At 47.9% G+C, this 19827-nt stretch overlaps 1 protein-coding gene across 1 annotated transcript; it reads left to right on the forward strand.

The window, feature by feature from the left end:
• The first annotated feature begins 630 nt into the window (after positions 1 to 630).
• ELK4 (ETS transcription factor ELK4) lies at positions 631 to 19616 on the forward strand. The gene is made up of 5 exons (XM_035561464.2): positions 631 to 855; positions 9210 to 9425; positions 10814 to 11737; positions 12900 to 13016; positions 14316 to 19616. Exons 2-5 carry the CDS (start codon positions 9219 to 9221, stop codon positions 14412 to 14414), a joined length of 1347 nt encoding a protein of 448 aa, XP_035417357.1. The 5' UTR covers positions 631 to 855; positions 9210 to 9218; the 3' UTR covers positions 14415 to 19616.
• The last annotated feature ends 211 nt before the right edge of the window (positions 19617 to 19827 follow it).

Genomic DNA, 19827 nt, shown 5'->3' on the forward strand with positions numbered 1-19827 from the left:
ACCACCTTTGCTGGTGTTCCATGACTGCGGGCGCTGCTCCTTAACGCCGTGACACAACCACTGACTCCTCCGTCCCAATCCCAAAAACCCGGCGTGGTGCTGAGGGCGACGGGCGGCCGGGCTCCCCCAGCCCTGCTGCTCTGGCTGCGGCTACCGGCTCGGAAACGTGCAGCCTAAATCCTGGGCACCGCTGCTCCTGGGTTCCTGCTGCGCTTTCCCTCCTCGCTCCGCTTCACTTTCCCTTCTTGCTCCGCTTCACTTCTCTTCATTTTCCCTTCTTGTTTCGCTTCGCTTTCACTTCTCACTCCGCTTTCCCTTTCCCTCCTGGCTTTTCCCGTTAGGATCCTCGCCCCCAGCACGTTCTCCCCCCACTCCCGCCCGGCTCCCCCCGTGTCCCCACCCCGTGTCCCGCGGAACCGGCGGCGGGGCCGGGCCGGGCCGGGCCGCGGGCACATGGCTGCGAGCGGCCTGGGCGGGCTCCGCGCCCCGCGGACTACACCCCCCAGAAGCCTTTGCGGGCGGGTGGGCGGGTACCGCCGTCCCATTGGCTAACAGCTCCCATTCTCTGCTCGCGGATTGGCCGCCCCTCGCGTCCCTAGGGGGCCGTGGGCGGAAGCGTGGCGTACGGCGGCCGCGGAGGCTCGGTGCCGCCATGTAACGCGCCCGCCGCTCCCCGCCGCCGCCGCCTCCGCGCCGCTGCCCTGCGCCGCCCGGCCGCCTCCTGCCGCCTCCTGCCGCCCGCCATGGGGGCCCGGCGCCCGGCCCGGCCATGAAGGGCGGCGGGGGGGCCCGCTCCCACCTCCTGCCCGCCGCCAGGGGACCGCGACGCCCGGGGACCGGCGGGGCTCCTCCTCGGTGAGCGGGGACCGGGAGCGAACGGGCTGGGGGGGGCTGAGGGGACCGGGGGGGGGGCTTAGAGGGGCCGGTGTTGGCCCTGAGGGGGCTCTGGGGGGGCTGAGGGGGGTCGGGGGGGTTGGGGGTACCGGGGGGGGCACGGCTCGGGGCTGGCTGCGGGCACCGGGGGCTGCTGAGGGGCCGGGGGGGCTCGGTCAGCACCGGGGGGGGGGGCGCGTCGGGCCTCTCTGAGGGGATGTTGGGGGGGGGGTTGGGGGGTTTGGGGGGGTCCTGGGGTTGGGAGGGGGGCGCTGGGGGGCACCCACGCGTGGGGGCTTGGCCTTGGGGAGCGGAAGAGGCCGTGGGGGCTGTCCCGGCCCCTTCCAGCCTCCGTTAACCGGGGAACGGAGAAACGGCCCCGGCCGGTTCCGTGGGGCACGGGGGGGGGGGTCCCCCAGGTTCCCCCAGTCCCCTCTTTTTCCCCCGGCCCTGTTTCTTTGCCCCCTCTCCTGAGGTGAGCGGGGAGCGGGAGGCAGGAATCGCACGCTCGGTCGGGCGGTTGGTTTTGTTTGTTTGTTTGTTTTGTGTTTTTTTTTTTTTTTTTTCTCCCTGCCTTCTGTAATTTTATTTATTTATTTATTTATTTATTTTTTTGGAGCGCTTGTGTGTTCTTTGCGGGATGGGTGGATGCCTCCCCACATCAATAGGGGAATCCGTGGAGAAAGTATGCAAACGGGCGCTGCTGCGCCGCCGGTGCACGCACGCAGGCGGCTCGGCTCGGCTCGGCTCGGCGCGCACCTGCCTGTTACACAACCTCACCTGAGCGCCAGGCCCGCTGCCAGCAATCCCCCTGCTGTGCCCCTCACGGAGGGGGAACCCGGCGTTGTTCTGGCCCCGGTGTTCTTATTTTTGAGCAGCGGCTCCTGGGCGATGCAGCAGGCACCTCGTAGGCGGGCTGCGCGCGGTGGGTGCAGGCTTTAGGCATTAGCGGTGCTCTCTCTTCGTTTTCTCCTCCTCGTACGCAGAGCGAGCGCGCTCCCTGCACCAGGCGCAGCCTTCCCGACGGAGCTGTGCCTCCGTGATTTCGCCCGGCCTGTTTATTTTTAGGGGCTTAGCGCCTGTTTGCAGAGAGGAGTTGTTCCATCGTCATGGCAACCGGGCTGCGTGTATCATAAACATTATTAAAGGAAACCTTTTCCAGCTCAAACGAGGCTTCCTTTTCGTAACGAGGTTAGGATCGACGTGAAACGTTGAGCCTGTTGCTCGGGGCTCGCTCCGCGGCACGGTGCGGGGACCCGGCCTCTTGTTCCTCGCCGCGGGTGCTTTTACGTTCAGCTGCCGTGCCGTGCCGTGCCCGCCGCAGCCAGATCCATCTGCTGCCGGTAAACGCTCCCTGCGGCCGCTGTGGTGGCAGAGGAGGAGGAAGCAAAGTGTAATCCACCGAAAGAGGAGCTCTCATACAATTACATATCTTCATGGCTTATTAGAGGCAGTCGCACCAGCGTTAGAAACAAACCAAGTGCCAGATAAAAAATTGAGTGTCTTTGAAGTTTGCCGTTCTTTCTGTTTTTTCCTGGCTGTTGCCCTGCTACCGAAAGGTGGGGAAGACTAGAAAATGCAAATTTGGGACAAGAAGTACTTATTTCTCAGACAGGAGTTAAAAAGATGAAACAAACTGCTCCGAAAACCCAAAATATTTGCTAATACCTTAATTTCATATAAACTTGCAGCTTGATTTTTCGAGCCAAGAACAGAGAATTTATTGCAGCGTTTGTTTTAAGTAAATATGACTGTCAGACTTGGAGAGGGATTAGGCAATGAAAACTGTGGAGCAGCTCTTATCACGAGGACATCCTCCAGCGTTTCCTTCCAAGGAGCTTCCTGCCTCGATAACCACAGCTTCTCGTTCAGAACGAGCTGATTTTCCTGACCGCCTGGGAAGCAACAGCGCCGTGAATACCAGGGCCAGGGGGAAGACTAGAATTTACTGGGATCTGGGATTTTTTTTTTTCTTATTTTTACCCGATTTTGCCATTTGTTAGAGAAGGTGCAGTTTGAGTGCTTCTTGGAAAGCTACCAGGGTTTGGAAACCTTAATGCTGATGTTGCAGATGGGAAAATGTGCATCTCTAATTTAATTCCTTGCAAATGGTAACTTGGTTTTACACCTACAGCAGTCTTTTAACCGGTAATTCACCTGTCTTCGGGAATTAAGCTAAGAAAGCAAGCAGCAATGGCAGCAGTAGTTCAGGTATCCGTACAGTGCTCGGTGTGTCCCAGAAGCGGGCTGCGTCCCGCTCCTAGCACCCCGGTGAGGCAGATTTTTGGCCGGTAGGTTTCACACGTGTTGGGCACCAGGCTCCTAAAAGGAGTCAAAATCGGTAAAACACTGAAAGGAGTAATTCAGGTGATTCACCTTCCCAGGGGCTCGAGAATGTTTTATGAGAGGGGTGTTGGTACAGGGGTGTTTGGAGTGCTGTGCTAATGAAATTGTTGCTCGATTGCGTGCTGATGACCACTTAATTGCGTAGTTCATTAGTGATGTTACAGCTCCTCGTCCCGTTAGTAAAATAAAAGGAATAGGGGGAATAGCGCAGCTTTGTACTTACTTATTTTGTTGGCTGGACAGAGACAGTGAACAGCCTGATGGTCCTTTGAAGTTAACCCTGTTTTGAACCGGGGGTTGGGCCCGTGACCTCCCAAAACCTCCTTTAATCTAAACTGTTGCCTTTTTTTTTTTTTATTTCCTGGAACAAGCATCTAAAGCCTCGTCTCCGCAGGAATATTGCACAACAGAACAGGGGTTATTGTCTACAAATTCCTTCTGTTCACGCACCATGGCCATCTTCAGCTATTAAAAAAACATGGGGAGGGTTGTGTACAGTGAAGCCCTAACAGCTCAGCTTTGCTGTGCGTGAGCAGGGTGCCCCTGTGGTGTGTGCACAGCGAGTCCGGCTTCCTGGAATTGTGTAAGGATTTAATTTGCTCACCTGCCAGCCCGCTGCACGGCTGATTTGCACCATTAAGCACGAGGACCCCGAGACCATCTCTAAATTATCGTTGCTGTTTGAATTTATTTATTAAACAGAAGTGTCTGGGGAGCGGTTTTGTTCTCTTCTGGTGAGTTTTGGTGCTTTCAGGGTGCTGTGCACATTGGTGGTACTGATTCGGTTCTGGCAGCCTTCAAGCAGCATCCTCTGTGGCACCGTCACCCCCTGTCTTCTGCTTTATGCTGCTCTCAGTCAGCTTGTGAGGTGTCACTTCTGTGTAAATGCCTGGACAGCTGTAAGCGTGCCCCTGACGTGCCTGGGAGGGATTTTTGCCCTCGTAAGGACTGTGACGCTTTTTCTTCCCCTCTCCTTTGCACCAGCCGTGGCTTCTGGGGGGGGATTCTGGCATGGTTGTCGAGCTGCCTGCTGTAATCAGCCCATCTGGAAAAGTCATCGGCCTGCAGATGCTGATAAGGGAACAAACCGAGGCGCGGGATTACTGAGCTGCTCTCGGTGTTGAGTCAAAGCACAGGAAATCTGCCAGAAGGCGTTGAAGGGGGGGCTGGGGCAGAGCCCCTCCGGTGCCGCCCCTGCTGCCTGCCCTGTCCCGGCTGGCTGCTGCCTACCGGGGCTTAGCAGGTGCCCCTCTCCCCCCGAGCTGAGGGCACCGAACCCCTCGGTTTGTTTCGCAGCGGTAAGTACAGCTGCTGGCCGCGGTAAAATCATACGCCGCTTCCTAAGCCGTGCCACGCAGTGACCGCACGCTCTCCTTCCCCCAGCGAGGCAGAGCCTGGAGGCTCTGTAATCACATGGATTGTGCGAGGCGGGTTGTGGCGAGATGGGTGAGAAGTCGCTCGAGAAGATGCCTATCTCGTGTCCTGGCGCTGTTGTAAACGTGAAGCTGTGTGAAGTCAGGGCTCAGACAAAGCTGCAGCAACCTCAGAGAGGCTGCAGCCACCCGAGCACGCTCAGGTCTGCAGCGTGCGCGCTCAGCAAACTGCAGCCAAACTCCGTCAGCTACTCGGTGTGCTGCGAGGGTCAGCCGTAGGCGGCAGAGAAGATCTCAAGACAATCATAGTGCTCTATTTTAGCATGCTCATTACAAAGTATAACTGCCCTCTGCCTCTAGCAACTATTTTTCCCTCGTACTCAACTGGTGCAGAAGTGGGAAGGCTGTTGTCATAAACAGCGCCGTTGCTTCGCTGCCTAATTCCCTCATTGTCTTTTCAAATGAGACCTTTGTCTTTCTCCGTGGACTCTCAGAAGGAAAATAACCTTCAGCAAAGAGGCAGTTTGCAGTGGTGTGCTTGTAATTATTGGTGCATTCATCTCGAAGAAAAAGCAATCAAACGAGGAGGCTTTTTATGCTGACAGGGAGCTGTGCTGCGAGATTGATGCCTTTTGATGAAAGGAGCCGTAGATGTGAAAGAAGCTGAAACGTTGCGTACAAATCATGCAAGAAGCGACGCCTTGCCATTGTTAGCGTGGATAGGAGTGGGATGGTGGGTCCCTGTCCTCATCCACATGCCTTTTAGTTCCTGTAATCAACGAGCCCGTAACGTTTCTGGGGAGTGGGTTTTGCTGAAGCAAAAGGACAAGAGGATCCGCCAAATTCCTGCCCCTCTTGGGGCAGAAGGAGGGGGACAGTTTTGAGCACGTGGCCCTAAAAAGGGCCGGGGTGTGGACAGAAGCTGGGCTGCCCAGTGCCGCCCGGCAGCTGGAGATGTGCAGAGCTGGGGTCAGACGGGGCGCTGGCACCGCTCAGGAGGCCTCGGGGCTGCGAGGTAAGGGCTCGTGGAAGGAGACAGCCGCCGTCTGCCCCCGGTGCTGAAGAAGGAAGAACTTTTTAACACAGTACCTGGTTTTTTGTAAATCAAACAAAGCGAGGTGCTCAGCTCGGCTGTACTGGTTTTAATTTTACATTTTGTGTGATGGTTTTTTTTTTTTTTCTAATCCTGTTTTTTTCCTGAAGAAGCAACAGTTCTTTGATGTATTCTTAGGCGGTATGAAAGCAAGTTTAATAAAGTCAAATGAGAGGAGCCTTTATTCGTCCTGCAGCGTTGTCTCCTGTATATGTATTACCCTCTCCCAGTTGCAGCTTACTCCTGGACTCTAAAGGGGCGAGTCCTACCAGCGAGCCCATTGATATAACCAGCTGGGAGGGTTATTTGCTGGCCCTCCTTGCTGGATATAGTCTGCAGGAAAAACTCCCAGTGACGTTGAGGTACCTCTGTTTCCCGTACACGTGCACAATAAATATTTAATAAAGAGGGATGTTCATTCTTCTATCTGCAATACAACCTGCCCGTTAACAGCACCACGCTGCTCTCTGCCTGTGTTCCCTGACAGCTGGGGAGTCAGTAAAACTGCCCCGCCTTGTTGGGAACGTGTCTGACGGAGACTTGATAAAGCGGAGGCTGGTGGCCATGTGCAGCATATCCTATAAGTGATGGGAGGGATCACGACAACACTGAAGCCTGTAAATGCCAGAAACGTTGCTAGAAACTCAGCTGATTACCACGCCGGTACAGTCGGTAACTGCGCCTCTGCCTGGGGAAGGATTCTTCCAGCCAGAAAACTGCAACGCTTGGGACCCAGGCACCGTGAGCTCTGCGCAGAGCATCCATGTTATTATTTTGGTCAGTGGTCCTTAGAACAGCGTAGCACATCACCGTGAAAGGTGCTTTTTTGGAATCCTTTATCTAATATCATTTCAGTCGCTCCGGGCATAGGCTGTGTTGCTGAACTTGGTGCTGTGCACATACAGTTTGGTCAGCACCGTGTATCCCGATCTCAAACCAGCCTTCGCCTAGCAATCATTTGACTGCAGGTGGTGAGCTTTGAGATGATAACAGCGAAGTACTTCTTCCTGAGGGGAAGCACACCGGTGAGATTATGGCGTTGAAATTGGGGGATGAAATCTGCACAGGTTTTTAGGCAAAGAAAAGCCTCTGCCACTCTGAAATTCTGCTGCTAATCTAATTTCTGTGTGATCACCTCCCGTTGCATCAGGCAGCGTTAGTTGGTGCAGTGCTGTTACGGGCTTTGGAGCTGCTGCGGATAAATGTAGCGTGGGAATAATCACTTAACTTCATTTTCCTGCTCTTTCGCTGTTAGCACTTAGCGCGGGTATTGACAGCTCTGCAGAATGGTGGGATCAAGTCCTTATGTCTGCACAACAGCCGTGCGTGTGCATCATCCTGACGGCGCGATGAGGCTCCGCTCGTGGTGCTCCGCGGCACGCGTGTCCCTGGCCGTGCCGGCGGGCAGATATTAAACGAGATTAAAGGTTCCTGGTGAGTGTGAACGTAAGTCAAAGTGCTGGAAAGGATTGAATTCGGTTCCCTGCCCCAGAGGTCTGGGCCTTTCGGCTCCCCAGTGTGCTGTGGGAAGTCTCAAAGCACTGGGCTCAGCAGCTGATGTTTTCTTAGAGTACTCAGCAATTAATTTGGGCAAGCGTGGAGTTGTATGCGTGCGGTAATTAACGAGGAAAGCACCTTAGGCCAGCATAACAAGGTGGTGTGGGTGTCCTTCATTTTGAGATTGTTGCGTGTAATTGCAGCAATTTAGCTGGCTTGATCAATGTAACATCCCTCTGGAGTCACGTAAGCGTGGCATTAGGCAGGTAGTCTTAAAAATAGGCTCAACGAGATGGGCTCTGCCCAAAAAAACACCTGCCCTAGGGCACCTTATTTAAATAAGAATGCACAGTCCTGTGTGAGCTGTCAGCAGTAATCCTTTTACAGGGCTGAGTGAGTCGGGAGGCTCTGACACGAAGCCGGTTCTCTTCCTTATATAGGGCTGGGTGAGTGCTGGGCAGTAAGGAGGTTGGAATAAAAGCCCTTGGTAACAGATGAACTGGCTGGCAGTGCCGCCTGGATCTTAAACCTAGCCCTGCGGATGCCTGGACCTCAGGCAGCGCGGGCGTGGGTCCTGCTTGCAGGGGCTGGGCGCGATGCTGGTGCTGAGCCTGGTGTCTGGTCGCTGGGGCTGCAGACTCCCCCCGGAGAAACCCCGTGCTCTATAGGTTTTTTACTGAGAACTTGTTTGGGGGGGAATCCAGCAGTTAAACATATCAAAACACCGTCACTGTAATTCACCGTGAAGGCTCTTGTTGCACAGTGGCCGGGTTTCTTGTTATTGCAGTGGAAGAAGTTGAAGCCACCTATGTGAGGAACAGCTTCCTCGCTGGGAGGGTGGGGAGGGCTGGCACGGGCTGCCCGGAGAGCCTGGGGAGTTTCCCTTGGGGATATTCACAAGTACACGATCCTGGGTACGGGGCTGTCGGAGACCCTTCCTGAGCGGGGAGGTTGGGGCAGCTGATCCGCAGGGGTCCCTCCAACCTCCACCGCTCTGCGATTCTGCGAGAAAGAATCGGTTCTGGAATAAGGGAATCCATGTGGGATACTGCATTAATATAATTTGATCTGTTAATTCGCAGCGTAGCTTATCCTAATGCTTCCTCTGTGCAGACAGGATTATTTGTGTTCTGCTCCAAAACGTCTGCGGAAGTGCTGTTCCGCGCGGTCAGATATGGTCAGGGAAAGATGGCATCTCTGCCGCCTCGTCTGCCCCCGATGACTTTATCCAGCCACAGCTCCAGTGTGGGAAAACCGTGCTGGCAGTGGGTGAAGCGACTGGCAGGCACTAGTGCTAGAAAGTCTCAGCCTCAAAGACTCATGTAGGTAAGACACGAGAGGAATCAAGAGAAAAGCCAAGGCAGCATCAGAAACCATTTAATTTACTTTTTTTAGCTTACTTTCTTGTAAAACACGGGGAGGACGTTTGGGAAAAGAAGGAGGTTTGAGAGGAGACCGGGGGTCGATTGGGAGGGACAGCAGCAATATGAATGAAGAAAAACTGAATTGTTCTGCACAGCGGCATTCCCAGGTAGCTTAAGCAGTTGCTTGATCCGCTCTCCGCCTTGTTAAGGACATGGAGGCTGGAGGTGGGTGCAGGTAAGAAACGGAGGAGGTGAGTGTGGGTGTTTGATTTTACCTGAGTGCACCTGAGCTTTTTTTTTTTTTTTTAAATAAAGCAGTACAAGTCAGGATGGGTGAACATGGAACAACTTAGAAACTGTGGGTTTTTTGGTGGTTTTTTTTTTGGATAATGACTCATTGCAACTTACCCAAAGTGACCTGATTTAGTTAAATGAGGCTAAATATAACCCATGTGAAAAGGACTGACATGTGGGAGGAGACGATAGCAGTTGGCTCTCAGCCTCTCTGTTCTGCAGGGAACATCTTTCACGACTGGTGACTAATAATTTTTACTCTTGCTGCCTTTGGAAATAACATCTCTGCACCCGTACCCCCTTCTAGGGAGATGCAGAAAACGCACCGGTCCTAATCTGTTGCCTCTTATCTGCCTTTCTGAATTTCAGCTTACTGCTATGGACAGTGCTATCACCCTGTGGCAGTTCCTCCTCCAACTCCTGCAAGAGCCTCAGAACAAGAATATCATCTCTTGGACCTCCAACGACGGGGAGTTCAAACTGCTGCAGGCAGAGGAGGTGGCCAGACTCTGGGGAATCCGCAAGAACAAGCCCAGCATGAACTATGATAAACTCAGCCGTGCTCTCAGATACTATTATGTGAAGGTAACAAAGTCCATAAGTCCACCTGAAATCCTTATCCATCTTACCCACCTAATGAGCTTTGTTTCCTTTTTCATTCTCTTCAAGGGGATAGGTGTCACTTCTGTCTCCCAGACTTAAGTGAGGTGCACTAGTTTATGTTTAGACTTGCTTTTTTTGCCTTTTGTTTATCCTCATACCTGGTTCCTCCCAGTGGTTATGTTACGAGGTTCTGGATACATTTGTGCAAAATGTTATTGTCTTTGATTTATGTCGTTGGTAGTATGAATCCTTCTTTGAATAATGTTCTCCTTTGCAACCCCTCTCCAAACATATGTGTCCTTGCAAGTGTTAAAATCTTCAACACTCCAATTTAAGCAACAGAATGATAATGATGGTCCAGATGGTGAATATTGCACCACCTTGAGACCTTTTCTGTTATTGTCTCTACGAAGGAGCTATCAAAATAAGGATTTCCTGTGTGGCAGCCCAGTCTTTTTCTTTTCCTCCTTGTATTCAGAAATGCACCCCTAAGAAGGATATTGAGTTTATTCCAGTAGAGTAAGGTGCTTCTCTTATTTAGCTAATGTCTTCTAAGAACTTGCAGTAGCCTTTCATTAGTGCACGTGTAGTGTCAAAAAGCTGAACTAGAACCGCAGTGTGGGATTGTGATCTTCATTTCAGTAACCTTCCGATAAGCCATTTATCCCACGACTGTTGCTGTGTGGGTGTACGGGATTGAAACACAAAAACAGTTCCTGAGGAACCTGTCAGTTTGTAGGGTATGGTTTGTTGCTTGTCATTTGTTATTGAGTAGCACGGTTTCCTTACCTCTGCCTTTATACCAAGAGGTCTAAGTAATAACAATTGTTCAATAAATAACAATATTCTTTGGCCGAAATTGTTTGTGGCATTGCAGTTAGGAACAAACCAAGTTTGATGAATGCTACTTTGCCTATTGAAAAAGCTGATAAGCCTACGTTCTGCTGACCAGTTCAGCTTCTTTCTTTCATTATCATCTTATTAAGAATAAGGGTGATATGATTTGATAGATTGCACTTACTGTACACATACCAATGATCTTAACTCTTGTGGGGGTAACGGGTATCTTTTGTTTCCTAGCTGATCTTTGAAAATATTGTAAACTGAATTGTTCTGCAGTTTTAAGGCTGCTGTTAGTACATTTAAGGTCGGGGTAAGTTCACCTGCTCTAGTGTTCTGTCTGTGAGCTCTGGAAACGATGCTTTGGTGGGATAACTAAATTGCAAGAACGCAGTGTGTATTTTAAAATAAATAGAAACAATTTTCAGTGAAAGACTACCAACTATTTAATTCCTCAGTCTATTTTAGGCAATGTTTGTAGCAAGATAATTAATCTGAAGGGCTAAAAATATATATCTTCTTACCCACAGAATATCATTAAAAAAGTGAATGGTAAGAAGTTTGTATACAAGTTTGTTTCTTATCCGGAGATTTTAAATATGGATCCACTTGTCGTGGGCCGTATAGAAGGAGACCCTGAAATGACTGGTTTTGCGGAAGTTAGCAGTGCTGCAAAGGATGTGGAAAACTGTGGGAAGGAGAAGTCTCAGTCATGTGCTAAATCCTCCAGCCGCAATGACTATATCCACTCAGGCTTGTACTCCTCTTTTACGCTGAACTCCCTGAACTCTTCCAGTGTAAAACTCTTCAGGTCCATCAAGATTGAGAATCCAGCCGAGAAACTGACAGAGAAGAAACCCGCTCAGGATCCAACACCGTCTGTCATCAAGTTTGTAACCATGCCCTCCAAAAAGCCGTCCTCTGTCCCCCTGGTCGCTACCACTTCAACGGTCTCTGCCACTTCCACCGCTTCTGCCCCTTCGGCTGCATCCTCTCTCTCCATGGGATCAGAAGAAACTCTCCAGACCTTGGAGACTCTCGTTCTACCCAAGTTAACTGTCCCTGAAGCTCCAGCACCTTTGCCAAACTTAACCACCAGCTTCACCCCAACTCCGCCTGTATCCTCGGTTTCTCCCACTCTGCAAGTTCCTTCCACTCCCCCTTCGCCCCCCCTGAGTTCTAATCCTGACCTGGACATTGACACGGACATAGAGTCGGTGGCTTCGCAGCAGCTGGAGCAGGCTCAGAGCCTTCAGCATCAATCCCCAGAGCCCAAAGAGCAGGATTCATCCGTGCTGGAGAAGGAATTTGCCAATCATCTCTCCAGATCTAAAAAACCCAAAGGGCTGGAGTTGGCTCCTACTCTTGTCATTACAGGCAGTGATCCAAGTCCGTTGGGAATACTGAGCCCTTCTCTCCCCACCGCTTCTCTTACTCCAGCACTTTTCTCTCAGGTAACCGAATTACCCCCGCCACCTCTTTTTTTTCCCTTTTTTTTTTTGTTTAAAGAGTAGTGGTTATATTTTTAAACAGTAAGGGAGGGCAAATGGAAAGTTAAAAGCCAGTAGATGGTATTTGGGAGCTCTGAAACCCATGACATTACTTCCGTTTTCTTATAAAACAGAAATTTTATTCATAATCTTCATTAGCTCCCACCCCAAAGTGTGTCCAAGTGGCAAGTCAGCTATACGCATCTGTACGGTGTTAGCATGGGGAAGGCAAAGCCCAGCACCAGTAGGATCCTTTGTAAATCTTCCCAAAGTGACACTGAATTATTTCAAAAACCCTAAATCCTGCCCTTCAGGCTGTTTCTGAAAATGCGTAAAAATAGCTAACCACTGAGGCGTTTGTTTGCCGAGTTCTTTCACTTGATTCAGTAGCCTTTTACTTCAGACCAGAGTAATGTGAGTTAACGGTGATAAGAATGGCTGCAGAATTTGGTTGTTACTGCTGTGTGGGAAAGGAAAGCTTTCATTCCTCCTGGAAGATTTGGAAGAGAACCGAATCCAACTATGTTGTTATATTGTTCTGTATATATTTAACCTCCTTCCTGTAATAAATTGGAGTGAAACTGCAGGGAAACCGCTGATAGAAAACTGAACCGGCTGAAGGCCGGCGGGGAAAAATCAAGTGTAGCTGCTCTTCTGGCGCCCCTCGAAGTGTTTGGCTGGTGAACCTGGAACATCCAGAGCACTCAGAAGCTGGATGTGAATTTCTTTTGTTGTGGCTTACATCACCAGTGTCACCCAGACCATGTGTATGCCCACTGCCTACTCACATTAAATTCACAGGCTGAGTTTTCCCAAGTCATTGCAGGTGCTGTGTACTGAATTGCAGGAGAGGCCAATTTGCTGTGCGCGGGATTTGGCAGCTGCTGGGAGAAGAAGGCCAATTGCTGAGAAAGGGGAGGGAGAGCCGATGACTGCTGCTGTTGTGGGGCTTGAAGGGAGGAGGAGGAGAAGGTGGGAGGAAGCGGAAGGAGAGAAGGGGAGTTTCTGAAATTTGGATCCAGCCCTCTGCAGCTGTAGGAGCTCATTATTGTGGCGAGCTTTCCATGTGCTATCTATTACTCAGTGCAGGTTTCAAACGACTGACTTGTCTCCATGTGTTTTGCAGACTCCCATCTTGCTGACCCCAAGTCCTTTGCTCTCCAGTATTCATTTCTGGAGTACCCTAAGCCCGGTTGCTCCTCTCAGTCCTGCAAGGTTGCAAGGTGCTAACACACTCTTTCAGGTAAGTTCAGCCAATCTCTCTGTTTGACCTACACTTAACCAATGCCCCCTTCTTCAGAAGACCTGCTGGGATCTGTTACTCTAGAAATCCAATGGCAAGTTTAGGCAGTAATACTTGCTGCTTAATAAGGCAAGTAAGCATTTCAGGGAATAGTTCATACTTCGGTTGCTTAGTTATTCCAAGTTTAAAGTACTAAAAAGTCGCTTGACAGTTTCCTTGAATTCAAGGAATCATTTTGTACCCAGTGGAAACAAAATAGACATCTTTGTTTTCTATTCCCATGTTAGCTTTTGAGAGCAAGTTTAATCTTAGTGGATGTTTACCCTGTTTTGTTTAAGTATATTGTAAATGTTGTTGTTTCAGAAATGTTCTAAATTAATAGCAATCTGCTGTAGTTAAATTATGTTTTTTAAGTCTGCCGTTCCTGTAAAACTTGCCTCCTTATAACTTCACGGGTTAAGAGTTTCCTGGAAGTGGAATTTTGCTATTCTCTCGTGGTTCTTTTAATAGTTTAACAGCCTCTTCCTTTGAAGGACATTAATTAAACCTCAGCACTAGTAAGAAGGGAGGCTCTGTGTGTGATCTCTGTGGCAGTATGTAGCACATTTTGTGTATGCTCTGTATTATTCTATCTTTTATGGTTAAGAAATTCTCCGCTTCATTGTTTTCAGTAAATATTTTTATTCATATAAGATTAAAAAAGAAAAAAGCCATCTAAATTAAGAAAATAAAGTCTTTAGCTGTAATTACCTTTGATTTTCCTCTACGTTCCACTTAGGAATTGGCGTACCTCTATCTGTTGCCTGAGTCTGCTTAGGCAGAGGGTGAAATTTAACTGCTTGTCTTTTGGGTTTATATCTGTCATCGCCATGGAGATGAAGGAAGTACCTTATGTGTACTGTCAGGATAGGCAATAAACAGCTAGGTCTGAAAACGCGTTGGACCTTTTCCTCTATAAATAGCTGGTAATTAATTGAGGAACAATGTAGAACGTGGTTTCTCAACAACCTCTATAAAGTCCCTGTCTTGTGACCTTATTAGTTTAGGAGATAGGCAGTGCTCAGCGCAGAGGCTGCAGACTGGGTCTGTCTGGTGACGCTGGTTGCAGTTGCACAAATCCAGCTATCTGTGATGCAGTAGCATTTTAAAAGTCAATTACTTGGGGAAGACAAGAAGATTATTTGCGAGTTTTTGTTAGTTTGTTAGTTTATTTCTGGGGGAGCTTCTATATGCACAGATATGAGAGGAACAGTAAGTTAAAATAGCCTCTTCCTTACTCATTTTTGTTTTGTCTCTTAGTTTCCATCAGTGCTGAACAGTCATGGCCCATTTACTCTGTCTGGACTGGATGGACCCTCTACCCCTGGCCCATTTTCCCCTGATCTGCAGAAGACATAGCACATGAACTCATGGAAAGGACATATTGGCAAGCAAGGGAAAGATTATGACACTTATATTTAACCATGTTTTTTAAACGAGCAATTTATAATTCCACAGAGATTATCAAGTCATAGTTTTTGCCATTCCCAGATAAAATGCCTTTTTTGCAAAATTCCTGTTTTTTGAAGACCCAGATTGGGAATGTATATGCAAACGCCTTAATAGGAGCTGAAGCTCCGGTCTCTTCTCTTCCCTCCTTGGTTTGGAAGACTTCACTATGGTTAAAGGGAGTTTCAGTTGGTGTTGCAGTAACTGTGTCTGCACTGATTGCAGTAAATGGTATCAGAGAAGTCTTTTCTCTGCGACTCTTGGAAAACCTCTGTTCTTCTGCTTCCTGTGCTTGGCAAGAAGAAATCTAATTGCGATCGAAGCTGGCATTCCAGGAAATGCTTGGGAAAGGGGTGTGTGTGCACTCGGCTTTGCCTTGGGGCCTGATAACTTCTGCAGCGACAAAACAGCCCGCGTCTTATCTGCTGTACAAACGTCTTGTCTCTTTGCAGGGAGAAATTTTCAAGGAATACTCGATGATTGCGTTACTCAGATACGAACAATTTTTGAATGGCATTGTACAAAGACAGTCCAGCCTCTCGGGGAAGTGGCCTGGCTGCCTTCTGGATGCTTCCTGGCCCTCCCTTCGGTGAGGAGGCAAGGCCTGGGGACAAACGAATGGTGGGATTAGTTCCTTTCAGTTCTCAGAAAGTTTGAATGCTGAAGTCCAAACATTTCTTGTGCCAGAGACCTGTTCTAAAGCCTGTAATCTCACTGCTAGATCAGCAGCGTGATGGATTTACGTGAGGTTTGAGGGTGTATCTGTTACGTGAGGTTGCTGCCTGATGCGCGATTATCAGACCCAAGCTGTGGGTGAGAACGCTAACGTCTGAGCGTTAACGTTACTGCTCTTTTCCCACAGGTGAAGTGGAGAAGCTCCTCTTCTCCCAGCTCTTATCTCGAGTTTTGCTTTACATCTATTGCTTTTTTTATATGAGGAAGCACTCAGACCCCAAAAACGTTAGGCTTAGTGCGTATGGCTAGTTGAGAGAGGTACCGTGGCGTATCAACCTTACTGTAAATTTGCGCTTGCTTTTCTTTCCTTGGTGGCCGTGTGTGTGGATGAATACAGGATCAGTTTCCAGAGCCATTTGAAACACTGACGAAATGAAATTTGTAATTAGATTTTTAAACCTCAGGAGGCCTTTTAAGAGAACTGAGGAATGAGACAGGAGGGACTCTCCTCGCACGGCCCCTCAGAGGTTGGATGTCTTGGTCTGCTGGCACCGAGCTCTGTGCCCTTCCACTTTGGGTCTCTGCTGTCAGGCAGCAACTTCGGTTTGCTACCCACATACGTGTGGTGAGTTGGTGACATAAGGATAAAAATACCCACTAGAAAACAGATGGAGACCGTCTCTTTCCTTCGGTATCCTCACTGCCCGTCTTTGAGGTTTTGATGAGCAGAGAAAGATTGTACCTTTACAGCAAGAGGAGCTGGCAGTGTGCTTCCTGCTCTAGTGCACCTGTCTGGTGGGTGAATGGTGAGCTCTGCCTTCCCAGAGTTTTCCTTTTGCCAGTTTTGTGGACTCTGAATTCACTTTAAAGCATACGTATGACAATACCCAAGACTTAATTTACTGCAGTGATTTTCTCTCTGTATATTCTAGCATTGAAATATGTAAACCACTTAGTATGTTCCCGGTAGGGCACCCTAGCCATGGGTGGGTGTAATGGAGTTGCTTTTTGGGCATTGTTCATCCAGAAAGTCCTCTGCCTGGTGGGAGAAAAGAGTGTGCCTATCTTGGGGTGCAGATAGCAGGGCGCGAGCTCACGTAGCGAACTGTCTTCCTGGCCGTCACGTCAGAGGCACGACACTGCTTCGCGTTTTACACATCAGCAGATGCAGGATAAAGTTCCTGTGCCAGTGGCTCTTAAAATGACAATGTGCAATATTGACTTTTTTTTTTAAATGCAGAAAGAAACCTGCAGATCATAGTTAAGAGCAGGCATGTGGAATTTTCTGGTTTGCATGATAGCTTATAAGTTTGCTCTAGAAAATATATATAGCTATATATAAATAGCAGCACTTTTAATGGTTGTTTTAGGTTGGCCAATTTTATGCCCACTGTGTGTGTGGATTTGAAAGCAACATTGCAGACTAGGATTAGAGTTTAAAAATAACTAATGAGCACTAAAGACTTGCAATTTAATTGCTTCCCTTTCCTTGTCCCCTATGGAGAAAAGCCAAGTTTTTGTTTAAAAGTTGTGTATGTGCACACGTGCACTTATTTTTTTGTAAACTGTATCACTTTCAGCATAGGTATGCAAGAGAACCAAATGCTAATGTAGCTTTTCAGTTTTGCTTGGCCTGGTTTCATGCTCTTCTCCAAGTAGCTGCATAAGCTTGCACTGCCACAGCTGGTGGCTGAAATACGTGTTCACCTTCAGGAATACCTTCTTCAGAGAGTGAAACACAGTCTGAATGTGTTGGCTTCGATCTGGTGATGTCCAGCTTCCTGACGGATGACTTGAGAAGGTGACTGCTTTTGCTTGGGCACCTGCCTTGGAAAATAAAGGTCCCACATAGGATTATAATCTCAGGAGGCAGTTGGAAAAGCAAGACTAGGCAAGGTGAGGTGGGAGAGAAGTTCACTCCTGTTTTCCCCACTGTAACTTTCAGGTCACTTAAAATAGTAGTGTCTTGTATATATGCTGCCTCATTAAACGGACATTTACTAATAAGTGTATAACTGCCAGCTTTTTTGGATCACATTCCTGACAGCACGGTGTCGCTGTGACATCCTGGGAGCTTGGTTGTGTGAACTGCTGGTACTCTGCTGGCTCGCTGCAGGAGCAGTTTGCAACTTGGTTTTAGTGTAGGGAAGGTGGGGGTTAATATAGGCTCTCTTTTAATTATCATGTTAGCAGTCTGTAGTATGGGTATAGTACCGTGTTGGTTTTAAAAATAGTGCAGCATTACAGAAACATTTTATTACGTTACAATTCATGTTGCTGAAGTAACTGTGGTATTGTCAAATGCTTGGTAGTATTTGCATTGGTTAATTCATAGATGGTGGTAGAATTAGACTGGATGAGCATGGAAGCTGAACATCTGTCTCGCTTCTGGAAATCTCTTTTAAATGTTATTGCTGCTGTATAATAGTACTGCAGAGTTGCAAAGCTTGCGCTGCTGGTGCTGTCTGTGCTACGTCTGTTTTTTTTTTGAGATCCTGAACCGTCAGGATGCCACTAGCAACGTGTGCTGCAAGCAGAGACAATCCGTGGAAAGCAGAAACGTGTTAATAACAGCCTACGTTCAGAGAACCGTCCCTGTTCTGTCTTACCCATTTTCAGAGAATGTGATCCTAGTATATGAGGGTGATGGAAGAAAGGTTTTTTTGTTAGCAGCTTAAGTCTAGAACCTTGTTTCAGAAATTGGTCTTCAGCAGTGACAGCTGAATGTAATTCCTATGCACTGTCTTCGGCACATTCAAATTGCATTTTGCAATAGGTCAGGAGGTGATGAAATTCCTCAGATTGGAGAATTCGTTGTATTCACTTAGAGTGTCCTAAGACTTCAGTATCCGTGCATCTTTGGTGTAACGGAGTGGGAATTAAAATATGGAAAGCTTTGGCTATTCAGCAGTTTGTTTGGGATAGTTTCTCCCTCTAATATATTTTCAAACCTCAGATATCCAACAAACAGATTCTTCTTGGTTTTCATAGTGTTCATTTTAACCGCAGTGAAGGCTGCTCATGTGCATATCTTCCTTCACAAGCTTTTCAACACGCCGACCTGTTTAATGTCAGATTCTCTCATGACTTCAACTTCCATGCGAGAGCTTTTGCAGGTCAAGACCGGATAAAAGAGCTAGCCTAGCGCATCGATGCAGTTTCTCAGGTGAGCACAAGCAGAGTTCTGGTCCACTTCGGTAGCATTATTCTATTGCTGAGTTTGGAACCTACAGTGCTGACAATCTGTTGGCTACCCATGGTTTATTCATTTATCTTTTAGTTACTTTTTGCTACTGTTTTATAGCGTTTTTTGTATGTACTCAACTTTTACTATACAATTTAACCTCTTCCATTTTTAATGCATATTTGTTTACAAGACACATCTCAGTGTTGTATCAAGAGGCTATCTTGGTATTGTCAGCTATGAAATAAACTACATCAGTAGTTAAGGAACATTGTCAAAGTTGACAGGTATTTTAAAACTTGATGTTTGAGTTTTGGGTGTCCATAACAATTTTGTTCTGTTTTGTTCCTTAGTTCTCCTGTGTAAGAAATATTACATACCGTCTGGCCTCTCGGGTCCTAGGTATGGAGAGTTTATTTTGACTTAAAAATGACGGAGCATGGTATTGCAGACAGGCAGCCCGAGCACCACGGGATCTTACACTCAGCAGCTAAGTTGAAAGTACATGAAAATTGTAATCGTGTTGCTTAGAAGCTATTTGGGGTGCTTTAATGAGGTATAGTATGTCGTGCCTAAACAGGAATTTTTATGGTTTGATTTGAATTTAATTAAACAGTAATTGGCAATGGCTGCTGTTTAGTCTGAACAGCGTTAGGAAATCTGCTTAATGTGGAAGCCTTTGGCTATTGCCATCTAGATGAGTGGTGGTTAATATGTGACATGCTGGAGTTGATCTCCTGAAATCTGAGGCTGTCAGGTGAAGATTAAAGGGTGAAATGCAGTGACAGTTGTTTTACACAATTCTTCAGGGCTATTACTGCAATAGACTTTCTTGGATTGACATCTGTGAACATGGCATTCCACGTAGTTTGAGCGAATAGCATTGACTCTGTAGGACCCCTTTATAAAGCTGGTTCTGGACAGAAATATTTCTGAAAATAGAACCAAATCTTTTCTCTGTAGCCTGCTTTTAGTCATAAGGATGTAATATAGGAACTACAAAGCCACAGGAATGGCGGTGCTGCCATATTTCTACTTTGTGTTGAGTGTCATTATCAGACCTGCTACCTGTCTTGGTACCGCCTAAAGCAGAAAGGCTAAGCGTTGGTTTTGGGTGTCTAGCAGATTTTGAACTGAGGAATGTTATTCTTGCTTTTGTACAAAGAGCAAACAAAATTAAGGGAGAATATGTTCACTGCAGAACGTTGATTCTGTTTGGAGGATGCAGCTTTTCTGACCATAAGCATACTTTTAAAAAAAAATTAAAAAGTGACCTGTAAGGTAAGAAAACTGGGCAGGGCCCAATGTTTCTGCTTGGATGTGTAAGCTAATGTATTTCCCTTTTCAGATAGCGAGATGTCAGCTTCGTATAAATTATTCTATAGAAAACAGTAGAACTGACTAGAATTGATTTTTGTTTACCCTTCCCTTCCAAAGAATGTTGGTGAAGACTTTGTGGAGCTA

This window comes from Cygnus atratus, chromosome 24, assembly GCF_013377495.2.
Source record: "Cygnus atratus isolate AKBS03 ecotype Queensland, Australia chromosome 24, CAtr_DNAZoo_HiC_assembly, whole genome shotgun sequence".
Taxonomy (NCBI): Eukaryota; Metazoa; Chordata; class Aves; order Anseriformes; family Anatidae; genus Cygnus; species Cygnus atratus.